This window comes from Scomber scombrus, chromosome 14 (genome assembly GCF_963691925.1).
Source record: "Scomber scombrus chromosome 14, fScoSco1.1, whole genome shotgun sequence".
Classification (NCBI taxonomy): domain Eukaryota; kingdom Metazoa; phylum Chordata; class Actinopteri; order Scombriformes; family Scombridae; genus Scomber; species Scomber scombrus.
Genome location: NC_084983.1, coordinates 15,115,376 through 15,143,067, shown reverse-complemented (window position 1 = coordinate 15,143,067; position 27,692 = coordinate 15,115,376). Strand labels below are relative to the sequence as shown.

The following is a 27,692-nucleotide window of genomic DNA, read 5'->3' as shown; positions in this document are numbered from 1 at the left end:
TAGAAGTAAAACAAGGTAAATTAGATTGATGATCAGACATTAGTGAATATATTATATATTGTAGGGAACGCTTGTGTAGTTTGGTGGATAATGTCCTTTTCCTTTTTTACATTTCTGTTTCATGTACATGCAGTCACACTTTAGGTCATTATGTTCCTTTGTATGAAAATATCAATATTTTCTTTAACAACCATAATACCTTATCCCTCATTTTAGAATCTTTTGACCTACAATTGAACACATATTACTGAGGATATTGATCTGTAGGAAAACTGACATTTTTACTAAAGCTGTTTTAAAGGCTGAAAAAAAAGTATTGATTTGTACATATTGACTATTGTTAATCGTAATGCTTATTTCAGAGACCTGCAAGGTCATATGATTCATAAAATATCACACATCAATAATTGATCACCACTCTGTTCATTGTTCAGTGGTGGATATTTAACTCCACATTTTATCATGGTTGTACCAAAACGAGGGAACATTATTGATGACGGTCTAATAGGCCTGTTAGGATGGTGTCCCAGTTTTATCTGTCCAGCCTTTGGCGCAGATGATCTATGAGCCCCATAAGGAGTACCCTGTGGAGAAGTTATTGATGTGAAGTTTTACTATTGTCAGTGCTTATGTTATGATCGCATAACCAATTATATCCCTAACATTTGTCACAGGTGACCTATGAAGCCCACAAAGAGTACTTGGCTAAGATGTATGAAGAGTACCAGCGTCAGGAGGAGGAAAATATGAAGAAGGGCAAGAAAGGTTCTGTGTCTACCATCTCTGGCCTTTCCGCTACACCCGCCCCTGTCGTCAACGGCAACCTGGAGATTGACGACAACTCCCAGACACAGACACCCGAGAGCGAGGCCGAGTACAGCGAGGGGGCTGGCAGTGATTCACGCAACCTCCTTGCAGAAGGTGCCGTAAAACGACCCAATGGAGAAGCCCTGACACCAGGGGAGCAGACTGCTGGTCCAGGGGTGAGGGTGGAGGTCCACGACCTTCTGGTGGACATTAAAGCAGAGAAGGTAGAGGCCACAGAAGTGAAGCTGGATGACCTGGACTTATCTCCAGAAGGTCTTGGTGGAAGTGTAGGTGGAGGAGGCGTGGGAGGAATAGAGAATGGACCTCTGGTGGAGGTGGATTCTCTCCTTGATAGCGCTTACTGCGCTGTAGTTCAGAACCTAAATGGGAATCTGGCACCTAAAGATGACACATCGGGGTCAGGGGTTGGGATGGGGTCCAGCCTGGGGCTTTCAGGAGTCAGCCTGGAGGATGATGGGAACATGGGGCCACTCATCACATTGGCTGATGAGAAAGACAGTGTCCCGAGCAACAATGGATTTCTCTTCAGCAAGGTAGGATGTCATATGAAAATTATTGTCACAGATTAATTAAAATCTTATCTGTGGAGCCATATATGCCCCTGCTGACCTTGAAAATATCCCACTAATCAATCACTGTTTTATCTCTAATACATTATGTCCTTCTTCGTCATTCTACATTCATAAAGAAAAAAAAGTTGTTACTACAGACTTGTCCTAATGTCTTAATCGTCTTCTATCTCTTCCAGGTTGATGAGAAGCTGCTTCCAGCTCTGGCAGCCACAGACCCCCTTGTACTGCCGAGTCCAGACCAGCCTACTCAATCCGGCCCGGTCCCTGCTCACTCCACCACCAGTGCCAGTGATGACCTCAGCCTGCTGGCCCACATGACGAGCTGCAGCTCTGATTTAACACATACACAGAGCCACACTTCTGGGGAACTTCCAGAGGATGGGCCCTTCAAGATCCAGAGCCCCCTGGCTGACATTAGCTCAATTGCTGAGGCTGAGAGCCAAACCCACATCCAGGGAGCCTCTAGACCGGATTTTCCAGAGGGAGAAGGCACAACCGGAGGAGAGGGAGAGGCTGCGGGGCTTAAGACCGGGGGAGACACAGCCAGCACAACCTCTGATACAGAGAGGTCAGATGATGGCAAGGAAAAGGACACTAAGAAGATCCAAACCACTGCTACTACTCAGGTGTGTTTATGCGAGTGTGTAAATGAGTTTGATCTTGTTGTTTGAGTTTTATATTATAGTAAATGTTGTACTGAAAGCCATCTGCTGGCTCACCGGCTCTTCGCCCCTTTGTTTCAGGCCCTTCATGGTCGCAGTGCAGCCCAGTTGGAGCGGGATCTGCGTGTTGATCTGGGTTTTAGAGGCATGCCCATGACGGAGGAGCAGCGCAGGCAGTTCAGTCCTGGCCCACGCACCACTATGTTCCGCATCCCAGAATTCAAGTGGTCTCCCATGCACCAGAGGTTGCTCACTGACCTGCTGTTCGCCCTTGAGACAGATGTGCATGTGTGGAGGAGGTGAGTAACAGGGTTCTAGTTGTTTCTGTCACACAAATAAGGCATCTAATGAGGTTGATGAGATCTATAAGTCATAAGCTAAAGCTACAAGCACTTATGTCTTTTTTTCAGTGCATAATGATCACATACATAAGTGAGCCATCAAAGTCGTGTTTTTCAAAAAGTAAAGTGAAACCTTTGATGTCTCACTTTTCAAACTGAATGTTTGCAACATCAGTCCACCTCTGAATGAGTTATCTTCCTTTCAGCCACTCCACCAAGTCGGTGATGGATTTTGTGAACAGCAATGAAAACATCATCTTCGTGCACAATACCATTCACCTCATTTCTCAGATGGTGGACAACATCATCATCGCCTGTGGAGGCATCCTGCCTCTCCTGTCTGCTGCCACCTCCCCTTCTGTAAGTGGTTCTATTTTGCCCCTCTGTGGTAGGAGGGAAAACTGCAGATCAACAGCTTCTTCAAAGGCCAAATGCAGTTTTTAAGGCCAAATGGGAGAGTAGAAGAACATAATAAACCTGATGAAACCCATGCTCTGTGCAGCTGATCTTGCATGATTGAATAGGTTAAAGACTTTGCTGCACCTAATACATTTTGTATTTTTAATCTATAAAATCTTGATAGATCAAAAATAACTTGAAGAGGATTAAAGGTTGAATTTTATACATGTTCTGTTGAGTTTGGCCATGAATTAAGAAATGGGTAAACTAATTAAACTTTCAAAAACATTTCCTGGATTCCTTTTATTTGTATCTCCATATATTTAACTTTCTAACAATCTAACACATCTTAAATAGCATTTGAATCTTCATTTAATCTTTATTCTAATCCTTTTAATTAACAATCCATTTAATTGTTTGCTAAACTATTTATTTTAATTATCTTTCTTTTTTTTCCTTTTCTTCTCTGTGTTTTATGTATTCTGTGTATTTTCTTGTCTTTTTTGTCTCTGTTTTTGTCTGTTTTTTGCATGTGCAGAGTTCTAAGAGTAGTGCCAACACTGTAAGTTCAGTTTCTTCCTCTCTTTCTATTCTACTAATACGTTGCTCTGGTTTATTTACCATTGTGACTGACACTAACCCTTGCCTGTCTGACATCCATAGTGTTTCTATTTGTTGTGCTCCTCTGCTGCTAATCAATACTCTCCCTTAAATTGTTTTTATCTATTGTCAGTGTGCATTAATATCTCTGCCTCAGTGTATTTCTTAAAGATATACTGTAATATACTAACACTGTTAGAATATTATACAAATAAGGGGGATAGAATAGACTAAAAGGTGAGGAGGTGATCCTATAATAGGGGTAACATTTAGAGAGAGAAGATAATGTGTATTCTGAGGGGAAAATTAGTATAAGAGTATAAGAGAGAAAGCATGAGAGTTTTCAAAACTTCCTTGGGGGTTGCATCTGCTAAGCCTGTCCCATTTGTATCAACACTAAAGAAGGCAGGAGGAGCCGGACCCCAGAGGGGGTCAAAGGGAGAGGAGGTGACCCCTGTTCCTGGGGGAGGAGGCGCAGGGGGAGAGGTGCGTAAAGAGCCTGAGTCTCCCACCATCACCAGAAGAGCTAAGAGCACCAACCCAAGCCTTTTCGTCCTCACCTTGTGTGTCTGTTATTCCCCAAATGTCTGTGCACACTTGCTCTGATGAGCCTCTAGATGTTTGCACTTTGTCGACTCTCCACAGCCCTGCACATGCTGCTTACTGAAGCAGAGACACAGCAAACTAAACACTTGGTTTGTTTTGACCCCTGCCATGCTGCCTTCAGATTGATTTTCAATGTAGATATGCTGAAAATTTGGTAGTCAACTACTAATGTTGATGTGAACATCAGGGGACTTTTAATTTACTTTGAAATATACTCTAGGCTAACTGCCTGTCTCTACACTGGCACTCTTACCGCTAATAGGCCACACTGCTACTGTCACTATCCCACTATTACCATTAACTGTGTGTCATCAGGCTGTACTTCCTGTTTGTTGTGTAGAACACTTCATGTTGCCAGACTTCATCATACAATTATGTTTTTTACTTCAGCATGATACTAAAGGTTGTGGTCATGCTCGAGTAAGACCTAGCTGCATCAGTCTGCTAAAAGTTGCTGCTATTGTTTGGGGGGGGGGGGGGGGGATGATACCATTTCAACATCTTCCTAAAACCAGTAAGAGAGCATCCAGTTCACTCTGTTTACATGCTAGTTTTACTGAATAACTGTCAAGCTTGTGTTTTTTTCTTCTTCCTTTCCTTCAGACGGAGCTGGAGAACATCGAGGCGACACAGGGCATGTCTTCCGAGACAGCGGTCACCTTCCTGTCTCGTCTCATGGCCATGGTTGATGTGCTGGTGTTTGCCAGCTCCCTTAACTTCAGCGAGATTGAAGCTGAGAAGAACATGTCGTCAGGAGGGCTGATGAGGCAATGTCTGCGACTGGGTGTGTGCTAGTTTGACCAAAACTATTTTGACACTGGGATGAGACTCACATACAGTAGCCTGCAACTAACAGTAATTTGCATTACTGATTAATCTATTGATTGTTGTTTTCATTCATCTGTTAGTATTATACAATGTAAGAAAATAGCAAGCAATCAAAATTCCCAGAGTCTCTTCAAAGTGCCCTTTTGTCAAACAGTTCAAAACCCAAAGATATTGAATTGAGAGAAGCAGCAGATCATTGTATTTACAAGCTGGAAATAGCTCTTGCTTAATAGATAACTTTGAAAATAGTTGTAGATTCATTTGCTTTCAATTGAATAATCAATTCATGCAATTACTATTGACAGTATATACCCAAAATGAGTGTGCATTGTGGATGCACACTCAGTATTTTCCTTATTTACTTTCTGTCCTTGAGGCGAACTTGGAATAGTCGGGGTACCTGCTTATTCTGTTAAATGTTTTGGGGAAGTGAGCAGCAGTAGAAGACTGTCCTAGCTGCCAGTCTATAACAGGGGTTTGATGTCATTGATTACATTTACTGTGAATCTGTAGAATCAAACAAACAATTATAAGAAACTGTAGGATTCATCCCTACTTCAGTTTGTTGTTGTTTTTTTCAAAAAATGTCCTCTCCAGTATGTGATACTTACAGGTTTCCTTTCTACCTCTCTTTGTCCACCAGTCTGCTGCGTGGCAGTGAGGAACTGTTTGGAGTGCAGGCAGAGACAGAGAGATCGGAGCTGCAAGTCCTCTTTAACCAGCAGCAAGTCACAGGACAGCCTCCACAGTGCCTCCACCACCAGCAAGGTACTACACACACACACACATTAATCACATGCACAACAGTGCATACACCACCTAAGATCTGACGCACATTCATATATGTATGACACACCACATTTGACTTTCTGCCTTCCATTTTTAGCAGGATCCAGACAGACTCCTGCAGGATGTAGACATCAATCGGCTTCGAGCTGTGGTTTTTAGAGATGTGGTAAGCGTGTATATGTGAGTGTGAGTGTGAGTGAACAACTGTAAAGAAAAAAAAGGCTGTATAGCTGTTTTAGTGTTGTTTTTGATCAATAAAATGTGTGTTGTTTTGATGCAGGATGACAGTAAGCAGGCTCAGTTCCTGGCACTGGCAGTTGTCTACTTTATCTCCGTTCTCATGGTATCTAAGTACCGGGACATTCTTGAACCCCAGCGAGAGATTGGCAGGTCCACCAGCCTATCAGGGAGAAGCATTCGTCACGAGATCAACTCCCCAACCAGTACAGGTGATTCTTCTTTTTCCTTTTGTGGCAATATATTCAACAGTAGCGGGTAATATTGGATGAGGCGACCGTGACTCAGTGTTGTAATGAATATAGGCTTCAGGCAAACAACAAAACCTTTGTCAAAAATATGAGACAATTAGAGGAAAGAAGAGAGTTACTTGGCAGAGAGATGAAAGCTTATCAACAAGGACAAATAGCTGAGTATGCTAAAAATAGACAATATGTTATGTAATATCTTGCATTGTACAGAAAAAAATTCTATTTCTGTGCTGTTATATCACTGTTACCAACATAAGATCACATTTTGTCTTTTATTTCTTATTCAATTCCCCAGAGCACCCATCTACAACCTTCTCAGACCGTGACAAACAGACCCCCACCCCTGTGGATGACTCTCCCCGGGCAGGCCTCCCCCACACAGACTCAGGCATTGGAGAGGAGGGCCACGTGGCCGGATCCCTGAACGGCTCGGAAATGGGTCTGGGGCTCGGTCTTGGCCTGGTGGGAAGAGAGACAGACAGAGACAGAGACAGAGACAGAGACAGAGATGTAGTAGGTGGGGGAGGTGGGACAGATCTCTTGTGCAGTCTGTCATCTGACGTCAGGAGGTCACAGGAGAGCCTTCTGGATTCTCCCCACAACCCTGGCTCAACCCCCTCCAGCCAAGCCCCGCCTTCATCCATCTCCAGTATCAGCCAAACAAACAAAGGCATTAATGTGAAGGTGGGTCTGTATGGTCCCCACTTATACCTGGCTGCTGATGAACAGATACATCCAGATAAACTTTTCATCAGCATGCATCTCAGAATCCCCTCTTTAGGATTTAGTTTCTGCATCCAATATGTAGTATGATTTTACATTTAAATGCATACATATGCAATAGATGAAGTACCTTCAAATATGGTTTGGATGATCAAGCAACATCTGTATATTTAGCTACTTGGTTGTGATTGAAGTCTGAATAGTCATGGTATCCTTCAGTATGCATTTAATTGAGGATGTAATGGGTTATGTAGCAGCAAAATATCACATACAGTGGTTATTTACGGTTCAAAACAATTTTAGTTTAGTTTCTAATTTTGGATTTCTTCAGTAGCAGTTATATTTTGCAACATAAGAAATATTGAAATCTACCTTCCAAATAAACTTCTTTTTAAGAAGCAGAAAAAGAGTCAAGAATTAGTTGAGCCATTAAACATCAGCACCCTGTAGTCACCAGATGGATTTTCCTTTCTGAAATGCAGGAGATCCTGAAGAGCTTGGTGGCGGCGCCGGTTGATGGTGGGGACCTGGGACAGGAGTCTGGACCGACACCCTATCACCCAGATCCTGCCCTGAAGACACACCCCATGCTGCCTATGCAGTTCCACTCCTTCGACAGGTCAGATACAGTTTGACCTACACTGGGGAGGGGAGGGTGAGATGATGGGATGAGATGTCAAAGTCAGTTAGCCTGACACATCCATCAATGTACTGATTTTTCCAGCCAATACTATCGTTTAGTGATGCGTATTAGTATACTGCTGTTTGTACATCAGTTACGAAAAAACAATAGTCTGAAAAGTGATGAGTATTAGAAACCCTTTGAACAAAGCTCTTTGGGTGGTAGGATTTACAAGCATACATAATGGTCTTTTCTTGCCAGCAGCCACATTGATTTTTCCCACTTCCCGCTTTCATCTTGTTTTCCACCAACAATGCACAGATAAGAGAAGCATAAAAAAGTCAATTCAGCACAATGGCTTGTTGTTAGATTCCTATAGTCACTATGCACTACATATTTGAGAAGAACAAACACATTCAATTTAAGAATTTAACAAAAAAAACAGAATAATAACGACTTCTTTTTAGGAGCAGTGATACCTACATAAGAAAACATGGCTGAGACAGAGTTGCTGTAATTGTCCTTCCATTTTGGTCTCTATCAGACTTAGATAGATATATTGTTGTTGTTATTGTCGTTTAAGTTGTGGTGTGGCTGAATACTAAAGTTATTGGATATAATAGGACATAAAGTCTGAACAGAGGGTTTTCTCAGCTGTGCAAACTGTTAACGTGTTGATTCTCCGAAGAGTGATAACCTGCTTATCTCCTGTGCAGCTTTTATTCCCCTTGAACCTGCTCTATGGCAGTCCTTGAGAGCTTCAGTTATTGATTGAAGACAGAGTGCAAAATAGATCATGGATGACTCCATATCCATCTCCAGGAATGCCCACTCCGATGAATCAAGCCTGTCTGATCGATGCATACAGCCTTGATACATCTTTAGCCCATACAAATTAGGGGAAAATGTATAGTTACTAAGAAACAGTATTTTAATAGTGTTTAAACAAGGAATCATGGCTTTATTACACTTACAACATATTTAAAACTTACATGATCACCATATTTGTTTCTTAGCTTTTAGCTGCAAGCTTCTAATGTTGAAAATTTTAGAAATGAATCTTAATTTATTGGGCTTTATATCAGTTAATGCATATCTGTATTACATTAGCAAGCACCTTGTAGACATATGTTTGAGAATAATTTTAAACTTGAGGGGCTGATACCCTATTGAATCCTTTACACTAAGTAGAAACAACTCTTTCATCTGAAACATTCATTGTGTATTTTTTAGGCTGAAGCTAAAAATATCTTTCTAGCTGGAGTTTTGATTTGTGTTCAGTTTCAAAACATTAAAGGTGACTTGTGGATACTATTGGACAATATAACAAAATGAGGAATGAGCAATGTATTTTTAGTAGGTTTATGAAAAAGCTGTTGAGAGTGATGACATGGTTAGGGGATAATAGTTTGAAATCCCAAAACTGACTGCAGAATCATTAACTATCATGTCACACTTTTAGATGCTCTCGGCATTGTCACTAGTGATTACAGATGTTCTCACACACTGCACACTGACCCAGCAACAACACAGAGCCAAAATATCACTGAGGAGTATTTCATAAAGGGTGCTGTGCGTGCATGTTTGTCTGATGTTGCAGGAGTGTTGTGGTTCCAGTCAAAAAACCTCCACCTGGCAGCCTGTCAGTCAATACAGTGGGCACGCCCACCACCAGCGGAGCCGCCGCTGCTGGCAGCACACCCAACATTTTTGCTGCTGCGACAGCAACACCCAAGAGCATGATCAACACTACAGGTGAGAGATAATGTGCAGATGTAATACACCTATAACATAATATATACACCCATGTCTTATTGGCGCTTTAATTTAATTCTTACATCTATATCTTACTCTATATTTTTGCCCTTTGAAGTCTTTGCTCTTCATCTATTCAGTGTGAATTTTAAGGAGAGGCAACAAACAGACACCTGCAGTATGACAAAGCAATACAAATGCTGCTCAATGAAGCAAGGCTGAATTTCTTCTCTTTTTCCAAAACTCTTTGATGCTTTATTCTGCTCTCTAACAAACTAGAACAGAAACCAACTAAACAAAGTGACTGCTTTTCGTGATCTGTCTTAGTCTACTTACTTGCCAGATGAATGGAGTTACACATAGCACAGTGTGAGATATTTTAGCCATTAGAAGTGAATTCAGTGAACTCTCCTACGCTTGATAATGTGCCTTTTACACAGCTCACATTTGATACTCTATCCAGAAAAAAGACAGATGTAGATAAAAATAGGTATTAGAAAGGATTTGGCCCTGATATGTTATTAAACATGAATAAAGGTAGTGTAACGGGATAATAATCAAATATACATCAGGTGACATGCAAATCAGTGTTGTTTCTACACTGAATCATAATCAACGGATACACTGTAGCAGAGTATTCAAGGCTTTGTTAGCCTGTCAGACATATTGCACTGTATCAAAAATGCATAATGGACAAAGAAGGGATTTGTTCCCTGGAACGGATTCTGGGTATTGATTGCAAAGCTATTTTCACAAACAGGGGCCATTACTAGAAGACAAGCAGCAGCATGTCCAGTGAAATTCCATCCAAATTGAATTTGGTCGCAATTGATCAGAGACATTAATACATTTCCTGTAATATTATCCTGCACGCTTATCTCGGTCATGCTTGATTCATGTTACCATAAGGCTTGTCTTATTTTTTCATCACTCCCTCGATTCCTATCTCTTTGTCCCACCTAGGTGCCACAGACTCTGCCTCCTCATCCTCCTCCTCCTCTTCATCGTTTGTCAACGGTGCCACTAGTAAGAATCTGCCAGCAGTGCAGACGGTAGCACCCATGCCAGAAGACTCCATGGAGAATATGAGGTCAGAGCTCTCACCATCGCAAAGCTCTTAATGCTTCAGCCATTCACTTTCCTCCCGCATTTTCCTTTTTTTTCTTCCCTCCTTTTGGCTTTTGTGTTTTTTATGTTGATTTGTCTGTTTTTCCTCGGGTGCCTGTCCCTTTTCCACTTCATTCTTGTCCCTCTTTCACTTCACTCTTAGGTCTTCATCACTTTCAAAGAGTTCTTACCAGCAGTTTGCCCTCATAGTCATTACTGATATTTTAGGGTTAGATAAGTTTGGAATTGGGAACAACTTGGGTGCACCTACATGCTTTTTTTTAGGCCAACATAAAATCACCTGACATTTTCCCACCTATATCAGGCCATATTATTTTTTAAGAATGTCAGGACCAATGTAGATGTAAAGAACCGCTAACCATTATCCATTTAAACAAACTACAACATTACCACAAATATTCATTCTTCTGCTAATTTGGCAGTTGTAGTGGGGGACAAACAATCACAAAAAGTCACAAAAACGCCTGACCCACACAGAGTCATCAGTTATAGAAAGGATATAGGACTGATACCAATATTGCTTTTTATGTACTGATAACAGCCAATAATAATAGTCTTCTAATGCTTTGTAAAAACACTATCTGTGCTCCCTCACATCCACGCATCTCACTCAGTTTACACTATGGTGCTCTTCATCCTTGACATGGCAACTGTGTTTTTATGTCACAATTACAATATAGAGTTTGATAATATCACAATTTATGAATCCGTAACTCAATAATAACAAGTAAACAAGGTCTCTATTGATTTGAAAATCCATATTTGTAAATGTAAATACAATTGTTATTAATGTAATTTGTTAATGTGTTTTATTTTTGTTTCCATACTTTGTGCAGGCATCTGAAACAAACTGATAAAATATAAGATTTATTAAGATTTGCATCACGAGACTGTCTCTTAGAAATAGAATTACAATAATCAATATTATATAATTATTTTGTAGCAGTTTGTACTGTAATATTTCTGTAAATGTACTTTCTCCTTAGACATGTTAGACAGTTTGTTGATATGTGCAGTTACGGTGTGTTTCTAAAAGTGAACACACATGAGTGGGTAGATGCGTGCGTGTGCATGTGTTCCTTAATCAGTGTGCATGTCTGTACGTGTGTGTCTGTATGTGTGTGTGTGTGTGTGTGGTTTGTATTGCAGTGCCTATTGTGAGGTGGCGCAGTGTGCGCTGCGCAGCGGTCAGACGCCCCCTGAGCTCAAGTCTTTTAGCTCTCTGGCAGGCTTCCAGGCAGCCCCCCGAGATGCAGGACAGTGTTTTAGGCAAGGAGATACTCGTCCTGTCCCCATGCCCCCACCCCTCCCACCTCTGCCCGACCTCCACCACACACCCTCTGCTTCGCCCAACCACTACTAAATGTTCCCAGAGTGCCATGCGTGAAAGGATCTTTTTAGCATCACTTTTGGTTTATGCTAGCAGCTCATATTTTTTATATTTAGCGCACTCAGCTCTGTCACTTCTGGCATGTCTTCTTACACTAACCCCAAACTCCAGAACAGACCTGAGTCAAACTGTATTTGCAAATAACATCAGTTTTCTTAAGGGTGCAATGTGTAGAATTTAGTGGCATCTGGTGGAACACACTTGGCAGAAATTTAATATAATATTCACAAGTATGTTTTAATCAGTGCGTAATTACCTGAAATTAATAATTGTTGTGTTTTTGTTAGCTTAGAGTGAGCACTTTATATCTACATAGGGAGTGGGTCCCCTTCCACAGAGGCCGCTATGTCGCACCGCCATGTCTCTACGGTGGCCCAGAATGGACAAACCAAACACTGGCTCTAGAGAGGGGCTTTCGCATATTTTGCGAATTTCCACCATAGTTTCTCATACATGCTTGAGGGGGGAGGGGCAGGGGAAGGGAGGGGCATGCTGCAATCTGCAACAGCACCACTAGATGCCACTAAATCTTACACACTGGTCATTTGAACAGATCCAAGTGTAACTTTTGCAAAGGTTTGTAAACACTAGTGACCCAGGTCTGTTTCAGAAACCACATGCTTATACAGCCAAGAATATGCACTTCACTGCCATTGCTGCTCCATATATAGTTCTGCTTTGCTATACTTTTCCTGCCTCACTGTCTTCATTCCTCAACTTAACATAGGATAAAGGAGCATTTCACTCTGCACGTGATTACACCTATACACACACACAAAGCACTGATATAAAGATATATAGTATTTACTTGGCTTGAGCAAAAGCAAGATGCAATACTTTCCAGTGCAGCTTAGCTGAGGACAGTTTTCTTAATTTGAGGTTAAGCTTTTATTGCACTTCTGACTTCACTTATCCCACAATGCCAACAGTTAGCCCTAAAACTGTAGCACCATCAACCTTTGCTTACCAGTACTAACCCAGGCATAGTGCTTCCATACCAAACCATCATTACATAATGTATATTTTTTGCGTCTCCTGTGTCCATTTGAGACATTTTTCTATTCCTTTCTCTTTTACTTCTCTAATCCTGCCTTTTCCTGTCTCTTCTACTGTGTAATTTGTCCTTTGCATTTCTCTCTCCTACCCTTTTCTCACATATCTTTACTTGCTGACTTTTCTCATCTCTTTCTTGCACGCTTGTCTTTGTCTTCACACGCTCTCCTACCCTCATCTTTATGTTGCTTATTTTACTTTATACTCTCCTCATCTTTCTCTCACTTATTTCCACCACAGTATCACCACCAAGCTGGAGCGCGCTCTGGAGAAGGTGGCACCCCTGCTGAGGGAAATTTTTGTGGACTTTGCACCCTTCCTGTCTAGGACGCTGCTGGGTAGCCATGGGCAGGAACTGCTCATAGAAGGTACAGGTGCTGTACACGGCTCCTTTTTCTCTAACTGGCGTCTCTCTGTGGAGTCTCACCATTCACTGTCCCTCACTGCGATGTGTGTGTGAGAGAGAGAAAGGATGAGAGAAAAATGAATGGATGTGTAAAAAGTGGATGTATTACTGTTTGAGTGGTGAGTGAATGACTTGGTAAGTGTCTTTGAGCTGGCTGCTTCACTCATTCGTCAAGCAGGTATGAAGTCAGTCACTTTGCACCTTTTTCAATCAGCTAGCTAGATAATGAAGATATTTTTTAGATCAGATTATGTTCAGTTTTGTATTAATATGACTGTATTAAATATTACAGATTGTACTAAATGTGATGCATTCCTCCCTCTGCCCACCTGCTTCCTGGTGTCCTGTTTTTGTGATCCACTGTCTCTATGTTCACTTCCTATTCATTCCCCTTTCTCCCCCTCTTCGCTCCGCCCTTGCCTCTCGCTCTACTGTTTGTTCCTGTCTTCTTTGTGGCATGCTTTTATAAACACGACTACAATGACTGTATATATTCACGAACCATGGACACTACAGTGTCTTCTTTGATGATATTTTTGTGTCTCGAAGTGGTGTGTGTGTGTGTGTGTGTGTGTGTGTGTGTGTGTGTGTGTGTGTGTGTGTGTGTGTGTGTGTGTGTGTGTGTGTGTGTGTGTGTGTGTGTGTGTGTGTGTGTGTGTGTGTGTGTGTGTGTGTGTGTGTGTGTGTGTGTGTGTGTGTGTGTGTGTGTGTGTCAGACAGAAAAGAAAGAGAGGCTCCTGACTTGGCTGTATGTCTCTGTGCTGCAGGTCTGGTGTGTATGAAGTCTAGTACATCTGTGGTGGAGCTCGTAATGCTGCTCTGTTCTCAGGTTGGTAACACCTCACCTCTCCTCTGTTTATTGTACTCCCACATATAGTTTACTTTGTCAAAACCTGAAAAGGTCTACCTTCATGTGTCACATTTCTAACTCACTCTGAAAGCTTGTTTTTATATAGTATAATAATATAACTGTACAAGTACACACAGGAAACTGTTGAGTAATTGATCTGCCCTGTGAGGCAGGGTTGACTATGTAATGAGCGCATTGCAGATGAAATATAATATCAACTTATATGCATCAACACTCCATAGTTTTCCCCACATTAGTATCAAGGCCATAAAAAGCATTTTCCATATCAATCACATGCACATAAACTTTTCTTTTACTGGATTTTACTATATTAAATTACTGGCCCTACAGCACACATTCATTCAGAAATGAATCAGGATAATGTACAGTACTTGCATTCAAAGCCAATATCAGTATTTTCCTGAATAACACTCAAAAGAGAGAGTGACAAGAGAGAGGCACTTACCACTAAGAGCTTTCCTCTGATGGCAAAGGTGATCAGTGTTCTTTGTCCTTAAATTTAGAATTTCTCTCCCCACTGATCTCCATTTTATTGGTTTCTGCTCGCTTCTAAGAGCTCTTGACCTTGTAGGAGCTCCTCAGTTCTTTCCTCTTGCGCTTCTTTTTCTTGAACTGCACTACCGTGATACATACTTTCTTCTCTTCTTTTTTTCCTGCCCCATCTTGAACTGCGCCATCAGACACCTCTGCTTCCCTGGTTCATTTTGACTCAGTGTTTCACTTACAACTGCTTTCATCTTCTAGCACTCTCCACCCTGCTCTTTCCTCTCACCACTCCCTTTTCTTTTTTTCCCCACCACTCTCCTTGCTGGCTGCTCGTCAGCACGTATAGTATTACCCCTGGCCCCGGCCTTGTCTGCCATTAGAAGCTCGGGAAAGCAAACCCTAGCCCAGATATTGATCCTGGATGGATGGGGGGATGTAACAGGAGAAGCTCCCACGTGTCCTTCTCAGCCGCAAGAGCTGGTGGAGCTAATGGAGCTTTGATAGTTTGGGGCTTTCAGCAACACTCTTATCCTGCTCAGAAGTCTGCACTTTCATATGCACAAACACATAAAACACAAGCTCTTAGTTGGGTGCATTTTCATTGGCAGTAGCTCTTACATTTTTTCTTAATCCTTATTTAGAGCAGTGTTGTGGTAGTGTACCTGGTAGCCGGTTTTATATGATAATACTATATATTTCCTCTTGAATAAAGTTATTTTAATCTCTGTAATCTATCGTGGAAATCATACATAAGGCAGTGGAACATACATACTACATTAGGCCATCATGGACAATGTTGCATTTAAAATTAAAATTTAAGGCAATTTTGGATCTGCACAATTTTTCTGAGCAAGTATTTTCATTATTCTTTTAAACTATTTTAATCACAGGATTGCCCAAAAACAGACATTGCTGATAATTGTGTTGATAAATGGAGCTTAAATCAAATTTCCAGGAAATTACATTTTCCGTGATAGGTTATATCCATATCAGCCACCACTACCTATTCATTTTGATTTATCTTTTACACTCAGGAGTGGCAAAACTCCATTCAGAAGAACGCTGGACTGGCCTTCATTGAGCTCATCAATGAGGGAAGGTAATCTTTCACACTCACTGATTATCGCCCCACATAATTCCCCATGCTTCACACATTTTGCACCAACACTGTTATCAGTGCTTAACAGCCAATGGTATGACCGACACCTAATGAGAACTTTGCCAAATTAAGTGCATGGTGCCATGTGTGTTCAGTAGGAAGTCGAATCATTAAAGCACAATTAAATTTACAGCTGATTTGTGCTGGTCTATTTACAAAGCCTGCAATCTTGTGTTTTTTTTGGTTGTTGTTGTTCAAACAGTTCATTGGTACACAATTAAGTTATTAGGTTCATTAAGTACAAGTTAATTAGAGTACAGTACGTAAAAAAGAAAATAAATAAATATACATCAAAAGAAAAAAGGATATCATAGAATGCTACTTTTTAAAGCTTTAACTGCAAATAATACAACATACTTAAAATTATTTATAAAAGGTTGCCATATTGATGAAAACTTGCTTATATTCAGTCTCAGCGATTTAGATTGCCTGTAATCTTTGTTACTTTGTTTAATTTCTCACATTTTCACCAGATTGTTATGCCATGCCATGAAGGATCATATTGTGCGTGTTGCCAATGAAGCAGAGTTCATCCTGAACAGACAGAGGGCTGAGGATGTACACAAACATGCTGAATTTGAGGTACCTACTGTATAAGCACCAATGAAATATTATCAACAAGCTATACTGCTAAATTGTATGCTTTATGCTATAGTCCCTAAAAATTGTCAGTCTCCTATACCAAGCTGAAGAGTTTGAACATCTCTTCAGTAGGGTTTATTAGTTTTATCAAAATCTCAACAAACGTCGCAGTAATCTTCTCATCTCTGATGGTAACACTCTTTGGTTTCTAACTGTTTCTGTTCCCTTTTTGCTTCTACCTCCCTCTCTTCTCCAGTCTAACTGTGCCCAGTACGCTGCAGACCGGAGAGAGGAAGAGAAAATGTGTGATCACCTTATCAGTGCCGCTAAACACAGAGATCATGTGACTGCTAACCAGCTGAAACAGAAGATCCTCAACATCCTGACCAATAAGCACGGAGCATGGGGGACAATGTCACAAAGGTGAGCTGACGATGAAAGAACAACGTATGAGATTATACGCTGTGACATTTTTCAATAGCATAGCATATCATTTGACAGGAGTTGTTATACTGGTTGAGAGCTAGACCAATTATTGCATATAATGAGAAAATGGGGTCATGTTTGGTCACTGTAACACATTATGCCTGTGTATTAGTGCTTCTATTTGGGTAGATACAGTAGAAGTATTATTGTACATCAATTACACCAAAAACAGATAAAGCCAGTAGAGTATCATCATTTTCACATCTAAAAATCTATTTCAAGCTTTCAATTTAGATTGTTGATATGATCAGTGCTGAAATATTGAAGAATAAATCAATTTACCAACACATTTATAAAAGATAAAATGATCCATGTAACGCCCAATGCATGCAAGTCTTATTTAAGATCATTTACCATACATCAACTACTGCACATACAGATAGCTGAATCTTAATGTCGTCTCGTAGCTGAGACCTGATCTCCTTATTTAGCGCCCTCACATGCACACATTAAATCAATGATGGCTTGTTATCCAGATCTGCCTCCAGGCTGGCAGCATGTGATTTAATTTGAGGACATGTGACACGCAGCATCTGAAATCTGTCGTCCTCATGTCACTGGTGATGAAGTGAAATGCGCGCCACAATGTACAGGCTGTTAATAAACACTTTTTACACTCATAAAAATTTTAATTACAAGTGAAGTGCTCTGGCCTAGATTGTACTTTTAATATTTGCCCCATTAGTATGGTGCTTATTGAATATTACATTCAGATTTGCATGACTAAACTCAACTTTTCATCTCTTTGCTTCATTAAATGTATTTATTTATTGGCTCTATCTACAAACGATTTTTTTTTCTCAGCTAATCAGTGTTTGATTGTTTTACCTTTGCTCCTCCAATCTTGTCCCTCAGCCAATTACATGACTTCTGGCGTCTAGACTACTGGGAGGACGACCTGAGGAGGAGACGGAGATTTGTGCGGAATGCCTTTGGATCCACTCACGCCGACGTGTCACTCAAACCTCTGGAGGAATACGGTCAGTAAATACTTGCTGCATATTTACTGACTTAGTGATTTTACTTTTTACTTATTCATTTTACTTCCTTTTTTAATTTGACTTACTTATTTTTGCACACAACCCTCACATGCAAAAATCCACTGAAACAGGTACAGAGGAAGAGGAGGAGGGGCCTAAGTCGAAGAAGACTTTTCGCAGCCAATCAGTGGTCGCCCAGAACCCAGAGGCGGAGTTAATGCTGGAGGGAGACGATGATGCTGTCAGCCTGCTGCAGGAAAAAGAGATTGATAACCTTGCAGGTAAGATACACGCACCTAAAGACACACACATCATGCTACAGTGCGACTAAACAGTAAACTGTGTATGACTTTTGTTTCTAGTACGTTTCCGTCCACGACTTTTTACCTCCAGAGGCAAGTTGGTTGTTTTGCAGATAAACTAACCATCCAGATGATTTATCTGATTCAAGAACATGAAGTAACTTACTAAAAACTGATGCTGATCCAAATCAAACTAAGATACCTAATTTAATCCAGTGGTTCCTCTCTGATTTACACAACTGATGAGTTGTTTACAATAGTCAACAAATAAATAATCAGTCTTAACTAACATGAAATGATGTATTATAGGCATTATAAGTGTCTGTTTTGTGTGATGATTATTTATAGTTATGTGTCATGATCCTGTCAGTGCTATGAATACCAAATGTAGTAATACCTGAGTAATATCTCTGCCTTCCCAGGTCCTGTGGTGCTGAGTACCCCAGCTCAGTTGGTAGCTCCTGTGGTGGTGGCTCGAGGCACTCTGTCCATCACCACGACTGAGATCTACTTTGAGGTGGATGAGGAGGACCCTACATTTAAGAAGACTGATGCTGAAGTAAGGCCATGCTCTCTTTCTTGATTATTGTTCATTACACACATACACACACACGCACACACACACGCACACACACACACACACACACACACACACACACACACACACACACACACACACACACACACACACACCAGACTCACAAAGATTCAGACAACCATTCTGTGAAGGAGATTGGCTTCACAATTGTTTACTTTTTTACTCACTGCTTCATTTCACTTATTGATCCAAATAGTTTGGGATTGATTTGTTGGTCTTTAAAAAGCACTTTTCTCCATATTAAAATGCTTTTTTATGTCCAACTTCAACAGGTACTGGCCTACTCAGAGGGTTTGCACGGAAAATGGATGTTCAGTGAGATCCGAGCCGTATTCTCCAGACGCTACCTGCTGCAGAATACTGGACTAGAGGTCTTCATGGCCAACAGAAGTAAGTCTGCAGATTTCTTATTACTGACATGACCATACTCGCATTCATTGACTTTTCAGCACTGTATGTAGCTACTATCAGAAGTCCATCACCATAAATCTTAGCCACTGATTTTATTTATTGACTCATCAAGCCTATAAATATATAATGAGTGGCTTTGTAATTTGTATCTGTGTCTTCCTTCTCCTTGAAGTTCAAGTTCAAAACAGTTTTGCCAAAATTAGCCAATTAGCCAGTTTATTTAATGCATAATCACAAGAAAGAACAGGGCACTAATGTATAACACACTGAGCCAATGATGTAAAATACCATTGATGCCAGTTTGGTGATTACTTTGATGTGTGAGGAATTGAAAATCAAAATCAAAATTATGTTTAAAAATGAATAAAATTGCTTCGCAAGCAATAAGTAATGAGTACAACAATAATTAAATTAAAACAATGTTGGGATAAGAACATTAGAAAAGCATAGCAAGTGCAGTAAGAGCAAAGTGAAGTGCATCCACATTGGAGTATTGCCTCTTTATAGCCTCCCAAGTATGATCATACTCATCTAATCTCTTTCCTTCTGAAGTGTGCTTTGTTATTGTCTACTCTAGTTAAGAAAAAAGAGCACTAACAATGACTGTAGATTTAATTCCTACCACGGCTGTTCAAAATAATGTCCCAGTACAAAGTGTTCATCATGAGGTACTGAGTTTCTACTTTTTATATGTTGACTATATCTTGTCTCTTCCTCTCAACAGCGTCTGTGATGTTTAACTTCCCTGACCAGGCCACAGTCAAAAGGGTGGTCTACAGCCTCCCACGGGTGGGAGTAGGAACGAGCTACGGCCTGCCACAGGCCAGGTAAGTGCAGAGTACAGCCAGTTACTCCGCCACTGTTCTCTGTGAGAATTTGAACATTTATTTTCCTACAATGTGTTTGTGTGTTTCCCAGACGGATTTCCTTGGCTACTCCTCGTCAGCTCTTCAAGTCCTCCAACATGACGCAGCGCTGGCAGAGGAGAGAGATCTCCAACTTTGAGTACCTCATGTTCCTAAACACTATTGCAGGTAAATTCTGTTATAATGGATGCTATCCTCAAATTAATATATGGACTTGTTAGTGGTCAAACACACAACCTTGTCTAATGTGGTCTGCCTTGCACTCAAAACATTCATTTCTCCTCTGTGCTGTGTGGAAGCTTTTATGTTACCACATATAACCAAAACACTACTTTCTCCTCATCAGTGCCTTTCAACTGTGTGATGTGACATTTTCTAGCATATTGTGTGTGGATTTTACTAATGTGACTTTATGTGGGTGCTCTGACAGCTCCCGTTGTGCTGCGTTGTCCAAAAATAACTGCACTGCCAGAAACTGCAGACTCGCCTTGTTTGTATTTCTCTCCATGCATATGAATCAAGAATCCAATGCAAAGAGACGAAGATTTGGATTAAGATAAATCTTCAGACACACTACCAGCTCAGCTGCTTTTTGCATAACAGTGATCTGTGAATACATTCAACAAAAACACAAATATATGCATCCAGAATCACAATGAACTACAAAGTAATGTAAATAATGTAAGGTTGCAACTAACTTTCATTATCTATTATTTGTTTCAATTAATGTATTAATATGAAAAATGCCCATTATAATTTCCCAGAGCAAAAAATTATATATTTAAATTATCAACCAAGAGTCCAAAACCCAAAGATCAGATTTAGTTTACAATCATGGACGAGGAAGAAAAGCTTCATATCCTCACATTTGAGAAGTTGAAACTATACTATACTAAACTAATATTTTGAATTTTTGCTTAAAAATGAAAATGATCATTCTATTATTAAAATACCAGTACATTTTTATATTGATTCGATTAATCCTTGCAGCCCTAAAATAATACATTGAAAGTCACTATAACATACATCCTCATTCTAATACCAATCTAGCACTTCATCTGTACTCATATCAGGAAATTATTAGTCTTACTAAATTAACAGCTGATTGATTTGGCTTGGAGTTTTAAAGCCTGAAAATTGGTAAAAAAAAAAAAAAATGGTAAAATGGCCTGTACTTATATAGCGCCTTTCTAGTCTTTTCGACCACTCAAAGCGCTTTACAATACATTTCATTCACCCCATTCACACACTGATGGCAGGAGCTACCACGCAGGGTGCCAACCTGCACATCAGGGGAAGCTAATCATTCATACACATTCATACACCGTTGGCACAGCAACGGGAGCAATTTGGGGTTAAGTGTCTTGCCCAAGGACACATCGACATGTGGACTGGAGGAGCCGGGAATCGAACCGCCAATCTTCCAATTGGTGGACGACCGCTCTACCTCCTGAGCCACAGCCGCCCACTATTATGTTTTTTGACAATATGACAATATACTATGCAATGCCCTGATAATGTAAAACCCCAACTGATGTAGTAGTACACTCTTATGTCAAGTTGCAAAAGTAAACATGCTGTACATGTTGTAGCCCAGCACATTATCTGTAAAAACAACAAGACAAACACAGACAGGCCAACACTGTAGCATGTTGTCACATTATGGGATTATCCGGTGTCAAAAATATTTAGCTAGTCATATTTATACATCCACTATGTCCTTTTTTGCCCCTTGTAGGGAGGACCTATAATGATTTGAACCAGTACCCTATCTTCCCCTGGGTCTTGACCAACTACGATTCAGAAGAGCTGGATCTCACTCTACCTGGAAACTTCAGAGACCTCTCCAAGGTGAGAACACAAACATATTATATATTTTTTCCAGTTAATTTAATTTGAGCTGTTATGAAGATGCTATAAACCCAATTAAATGGTAAAATACAGGTAATGGAGCTTCTTAGTTTTATGGTCCAAACATGAATTTTTTGAAAGCATAATATTATGCTCTCTGACGGGAAAATAAGAAAACTGCATGTGTGTTCTTTCTTGTATTCATTTGCAATCATTTCTCTCTGGTTTCTTCCAGCCAATCGGTGCGCTGAATCCCAAGAGGGCAGCTTTTTACGCAGAGCGCTATGAGACATGGGACGAAGACAGCACGGCTCCTGACCACTACACAACCCTTTACTCCACTGCGCATTCAACACTGATGTGGATGCTCAGAATAGTAAGCACCTGCTTCACACACTTACTGTAAGTGTGCCTTTTGAAGGCACACTTACCTTTTGAAGGCATGCCAGACCTCACGACAAAGGTTTCTTTTAAAATCATTTTTTCTGTTCTTGTGCCTTTAGGAGCCCTTCACCACGTTTTTCCTCAACGCAAATGATGGCAAGTTCGACCATCCAGAGAGAGCTTTCTCTGGCATCGGCCATGCGTGGAGGAACTGCCAGAGGGACACAGCTGATGTCAAGGTAATTTTTCCTGATAGGCGTAAGGAGTAAATGAGCCATTGAAGTGAATAGTTACCAATAGAATCACCCTGAAATCTATCAGCATTAAGACACATAACCAAGGACACAATAGTGTAGAAAATAATGTTTTTTTTAGGTGAAATTGGTTAACACATTTCTAATAAAAAATGTATTATAAAGACTGTGCTCTACTGGAATTTGGCTTTAGCTGTAAGCCTCCTCTGATGGCTTAATCAAATAAAACAAAAAGGCAGCAAGTAAATGAGCAGTATTAGTTTCAAAAAGGTTCAGAACAAGTTACATTTTCAGCTCATAATGAATTTCAAAAGTTGACTTTACAGATAAAAAGAAAAAGTCAATAATATATAAAAGGATATGACAGTGGTGTTAAAATGAACATTGTGTTGCTGCCGTGCCCATCAGGAGCTGATCCCAGAGTTCTACTACTTGCCCGAGATGTTTGTCAACAGCAACGAGTATGAGCTGGGGTTGCGTGAGGATGGAATTCCCGTGTGTGACGTGGAGCTTCCTGCCTGGGCGAAGAAACCTGAAGACTTTGTTCGCATTAACCGCATGGTGAGAGTTACATGTGGTCTTTGCTGAAATATAAAGAGCTAAATTGAAAACTTTTGTCCCTGCCTTTAAATCCCTTTGAGAGAGGGAAGAGATCACAATTTCTTGACCTCTTTCTCCTCTCTGCACCTGCTACTCTGTCCAGGCGCTGGAGAGCGAATTTGTGTCATGCCAGCTTCACCAGTGGATTGATCTAATATTTGGCTACAAGCAGCGAGGGCCTGAAGCAGTCCGAGGTCTCAATGTGTTCAACTTCTTGTCCTATGAGGGAGCGATAAACCTAGACATTCTAGATACTGCGCAACGTGAGGTTGGTTTCCATGACACACATCACTCTTGTTTGATTCACAGATTAATTATTACAGTGCAGCCATCACTCTCCTCATGAGTCCCCATGCTGTGATGGTGAGTGCTTTTTTTAAGGTCCCACCGCAGCATCAGATGGATGTAGCGCTTATAGCTCTGACATAAATAGTTACTACATAGTTTCAACACTCCTTATGGCTGAGAAACGTCTGTTCTGTTTTTCAAATTGTTCTCCTTAGAGATTAATTCATCGTACATATATTTAGTTCAGAAACACAAGACAAACAGGCATATATACAGAGGAAGAGCAATATATGGCTTTAGACAACCCATAGACTTTAAAAAAAAAATGGACGTAGGCGTCATGACATCACCCAGGGGTTTGTGAACTGGAGCCAGAAGTGACCATATTTGGACAAGGGGGTGAAGCTGATGCTATCACCAGCTGCTAGCTGTAAGCTTGGTCAGCACAGTGCATTTACAGTCTAATGCTTAGATATAAATAACAACAGACACTGAACAAGACTTTTTAGGCGTCCAAAATGTTAGTTAACTTTCATGAACTAAAAAAACACACTAAGTTTCAGTGTCAGTTATCAGTTTGTAAACATATTTATTTCTGCTGTAAAGCCATTTTAACATGAGGGTATCGCTTTTGGAGACAGTGAGAACTGCAGTATTTGGCATTTATGCTTTGGCCTTTGACATTGCCATTTGAGTTAACGTCATCTGTCTTTCTGATTGTAGGTGATTGAGACCCAGATTCAGCTATGTGGACAGGTCCCCTCCCAGCTTCTGATTGAGCCACACCCACCTCGCTCCTCTGCCATGCACCTGGTAAGACTACATCAACAGACAGATCAAATACTATTTAAATTTTATTTTTCACAACAGTATTCATGCACTTACATATGCAGAGAATTCTTCACTTAAGGCTTTTGCAAGAATCACTAAGTCAGCTGTACTCGACATCTCAGATCTCAGCTGCAGAGCCAGCAAAATATGGAACAAAAAAAAGTCAAAAATAAGAGAAAATGTTCACCTTGGGAACATAAAGATAGTTTCTCAATGTTTTATTCTTTTTGTAGACAAGTTGAGGAGTTTGAACTGATCTCTTTTTTACTGAAAACGTTACATGTGACACATTTTTGCTTTGAAACTGTATTGTGTGCATTCATTTTTCACGTTTGAACACATTTCAGCCCCACATATCAGTTCATTTTGGCCATTCCCACATAGATATGAGTGAAATCCATTTCCAAGGTGTATGGATTCGTGAGATTTTATTACATGCATTAAGTGTATGTAATGGTGTTTTTTAGCTTCTCTGTCCCTCCTGCTACCCTTAGAATGAGGCCATTGTGTCTCCACATCAGAGCCATCCATGTCAACCCAAACCTGTCAGTCCTGAACCCCGACCAATCAGTGCCTCCACCTCCTCTCCTAGGCCTAGAGCCACCCTCAGTGTGTGTACCTGCTCTGACCCTGCTCTCCCACTAATATACCTTTTCCTTTCCCTCCCGCTCTCCCGCTTCCTTCTCTGTCCCATCTGTTCTGTCTCTCCCTCTTCCTCCGTTTTCACCCCCCCCCCCCCCCCTCCCTCCCTCCCTCCTCCTGACCGTCCCTCCTCGCCCTGTCCTTCTCTCTTCCTCTCTGTCCCCTCTCTCTTTCTCTGTCTGTCTCACCAGTGTTTCCTTCCCCAGAGTCCTCTGATGTTTAAGGATCAGATGCAGCAGGATGTCATCATGGTGCTCAAGTTCCCCTCCAACTCCCCCGTCACACACGTCGCAGCCAACACACTCCCCCACCTCAGCATACCAGCAGCCGTCACTGTGACGTGTAGCCGGCTGTTTGCCGTCAACCGTTGGCACAACACAGTCGGTGAGTGGAATGAGTTAGCATACTGTTATTGTGATAACGTGACATTGCATCTACCGCCATTTCCATATGATGAGTGTTCTGATGTAACTTGCACTCATGGCTTCCACAAAATCCCTGAAAACATAAAAATAATGTCACAAAAAAACTTCACTACTAACAATATACACCACAACTTTCCCCAATGCAGCACCTTTCTGAAACTGTACTGCTATAATACAGTTCATGATATGGCAGAAATGATTAGTCAATTCATTAAGTAGATCAAAATTAATCAGCAACAATTTTGATAACCAATAAGTCATTTAAGATATTTATCCAAAAAAAGAAAAGATACAATTGGTGGTTCTAGTTTGTCAAATTTAAAAATGTTCTCTGTTTGTTTTTTTTTTTAGTAGGTTGGTGGGACAAAAGCGATTTAAAAATATCACTTTGAACTTGTGATTGGCATTTTTCACTATTTATTTTGTGCATTCAAGAGACTAATCAAAAATATTTGTATTAATCAGATAATGATCGCAAAAACTAACTGTGGGAGGCCTGTAATGTTTCTAATTCCAGTGAAATGCCAGCTGAACTCGGTGGTAGTAATTAAACTTTTTGTTTGTGGTTTGTGCTCTGATTTTGTCTGCACCCTGGATGTTGACATAGAAATATCTGTTAATTAAATCCTTAATTAATCTCATTAATGACCTCATTACCACAATAAGCTAGGAGTAATTATTCGCAGTAATGTGATTATGGAGGGTCATGAGGCAGCTCAAGTGACCTTTGTTATCGATTGCCACATGGGGCTCTTATGTTTTAACATAAGCTTGCATCAGAGCGATGCTGGCAGCGCTTTCATCATGGAGCACTTGACCAGGGGATTATGTGAGCGAGTGCAGTTTAGCATTCATCCTTTAATGTTTTATGTACATTGTTGTATGTATGACTGCCTGTAATGTTCGACCCTTAAACCTTTCAGGTCTCCGTGGAGCTCCAGGATACTCCCTAGAACAGGCTCATCATCTGCCCATTGAGATGGACCCTCTCATAGGTCAGTGCACGGAGATCTCCGCAGCAGATTTTATTGTTTTTTTATTTTTAGAACTTAAGATAATACATGCTTCCACATGTGCTTACAAAGTTCAACTGTAGAAGGAGTTTAAATTGTCTGCAACATCCCTGGCAGACATCAGTAATAGTATTAAGGATACAATATTCTGTTAGAGGATAATGAGAGCAGATAATGAGGGCAGCCTGGTGGGGCTGAAGTCAATATACAACATGACACACTGGAGATTTATGTACATATATTGCTGAGACACAGGGTAAAATCTGAGGGTTGACTGCTTTGTTGTCGACACTTAAAACCCTCTACCTAAGTGATGAATGATTAGGAAAGGTTAGAGTTCAGCACGTAGCTTGTTAACATTATTGCATTTGTATGCCCTCATTAACCCACCAACTTCTCGATGTTCCCATCTAGCGAACAACTCAGGCATGAACAAGCGTCAGATCACCGACCTGGTAGACCAGAGTATCCAAATCAACACACACTGTTTTGTGGTTACCGCCGACAACCGCTATATCCTGGTCTGCGGCTTCTGGGACAAGAGCTTCCGTGTGTACTCCACTGAAACTGGTAGGTTTTGTGTGATTTACAGGTCATGTTGAGCATTAAGTGCAGTTGAGATTTAGACTTAGTTGCCAAGTGATGTATTTGCTTTTTTATTTATGTTTATGTTCTAAGTACTGGTCCAGACATTTAAACAGGTGACACTAACCTGTTTGATTAATCCTGTGAAGTTCAGTGAAGTGTATTTTTATCCTGGTTGTTAAGAAACCATGACCTTCAAAAATATAAGAGCAGGGAACACGCTGTCATCTCCCTTGTTCTTCTCCACAGGAAAGCTGACCCAGATAGTTTTTGGCCACTGGGATGTGGTGACATGTCTGGCCCGATCGGAGTCCTACATCGGAGGAGACTGCTACATCGTGTCAGGCTCCCGAGACGCCACTCTACTTCTGTGGTACTGGAGTGGACGACACCACATTATTGGGGACAACCCAAACAACAGTGAGTGGTGACATGTTGTGGAACCAGCATGTGTGAACGTTTGCTTGTCTTTGTGTCTCAGTGTGCGCACAAGTATTTGCAGTTACTGTGAGCCACTGAACACTGGTTCAGAAAGCAACACAGGTCTGCAGAATGGAACTGGAGGTTTATGGTGATGTTTCTGTAACTGTCTTTCCTCCTCCAGGTGATTATCCTGCTCCCAGGGCAGTACTGACAGGACATGACCACGAGGTGGTGTGTGTGTCTGTCTGTGCAGAACTGGGCTTGGTCATCAGTGGAGCTAAAGGTAAATGTGTCTTCAAATGTCTGTGTGTGCCTAAGAGAGGTTTCTATTGTCTATTTTAGATATATTTGATTATTTGGATAGTTCATATTGAATATTAAAAAGGCAAATAGGATTCTAGAGTGATTTAATTATTCAGTGTGGTTTGGCAATGCTCAATAGCCCTTTTCTCAGGACAGGCATCA

The 27,692-nt window shown here is 40.8% G+C and overlaps 1 protein-coding gene across 3 annotated transcripts in view; it reads left to right on the top strand.

The window, feature by feature from the left end:
* The window catches only part of nbeaa (neurobeachin a), a 91,744-nt gene that overhangs the window by 62,922 nt on the left and 1,130 nt on the right, over nucleotides 1-27,692 (top strand). Inside the window, exons 22-59 of one of the 3 annotated variants that reach the window (XM_062432473.1) lie at nucleotides 675-1,361; nucleotides 1,577-2,026; nucleotides 2,144-2,361; nucleotides 2,610-2,763; nucleotides 3,341-3,364; nucleotides 3,805-3,888; nucleotides 4,612-4,792; nucleotides 5,480-5,604; nucleotides 5,723-5,791; nucleotides 5,906-6,074; nucleotides 6,409-6,797; nucleotides 7,319-7,455; nucleotides 9,059-9,213; nucleotides 10,177-10,303; nucleotides 11,491-11,610; nucleotides 13,025-13,158; nucleotides 13,958-14,019; nucleotides 15,582-15,646; nucleotides 16,180-16,288; nucleotides 16,545-16,711; nucleotides 17,630-17,754; nucleotides 17,886-18,035; nucleotides 18,117-18,149; nucleotides 18,479-18,615; nucleotides 18,927-19,044; nucleotides 19,790-19,892; nucleotides 19,984-20,099; nucleotides 21,670-21,782; nucleotides 22,018-22,158; nucleotides 22,286-22,405; nucleotides 22,829-22,981; nucleotides 23,124-23,288; nucleotides 24,032-24,121; nucleotides 24,973-25,165; nucleotides 26,130-26,201; nucleotides 26,634-26,789; nucleotides 27,054-27,224; nucleotides 27,409-27,510. In XM_062432473.1, coding sequence (XP_062288457.1) covers nucleotides 675-1,361; nucleotides 1,577-2,026; nucleotides 2,144-2,361; nucleotides 2,610-2,763; nucleotides 3,341-3,364; nucleotides 3,805-3,888; nucleotides 4,612-4,792; nucleotides 5,480-5,604; nucleotides 5,723-5,791; nucleotides 5,906-6,074; nucleotides 6,409-6,797; nucleotides 7,319-7,455; nucleotides 9,059-9,213; nucleotides 10,177-10,303; nucleotides 11,491-11,610; nucleotides 13,025-13,158; nucleotides 13,958-14,019; nucleotides 15,582-15,646; nucleotides 16,180-16,288; nucleotides 16,545-16,711; nucleotides 17,630-17,754; nucleotides 17,886-18,035; nucleotides 18,117-18,149; nucleotides 18,479-18,615; nucleotides 18,927-19,044; nucleotides 19,790-19,892; nucleotides 19,984-20,099; nucleotides 21,670-21,782; nucleotides 22,018-22,158; nucleotides 22,286-22,405; nucleotides 22,829-22,981; nucleotides 23,124-23,288; nucleotides 24,032-24,121; nucleotides 24,973-25,165; nucleotides 26,130-26,201; nucleotides 26,634-26,789; nucleotides 27,054-27,224; nucleotides 27,409-27,510 — 5,884 coding nt within the window. The remainder of the gene's footprint in view (nucleotides 1-674; nucleotides 1,362-1,576; nucleotides 2,027-2,143; nucleotides 2,362-2,609; nucleotides 2,764-3,340; nucleotides 3,365-3,804; nucleotides 3,889-4,611; nucleotides 4,793-5,479; nucleotides 5,605-5,722; nucleotides 5,792-5,905; nucleotides 6,075-6,408; nucleotides 6,798-7,318; nucleotides 7,456-9,058; nucleotides 9,214-10,176; nucleotides 10,304-11,490; nucleotides 11,611-13,024; nucleotides 13,159-13,957; nucleotides 14,020-15,581; nucleotides 15,647-16,179; nucleotides 16,289-16,544; nucleotides 16,712-17,629; nucleotides 17,755-17,885; nucleotides 18,036-18,116; nucleotides 18,150-18,478; nucleotides 18,616-18,926; nucleotides 19,045-19,789; nucleotides 19,893-19,983; nucleotides 20,100-21,669; nucleotides 21,783-22,017; nucleotides 22,159-22,285; nucleotides 22,406-22,828; nucleotides 22,982-23,123; nucleotides 23,289-24,031; nucleotides 24,122-24,972; nucleotides 25,166-26,129; nucleotides 26,202-26,633; nucleotides 26,790-27,053; nucleotides 27,225-27,408; nucleotides 27,511-27,692) is intronic. The other 2 variants (XM_062432474.1, XM_062432475.1) reach the window with 2 other exon arrangements.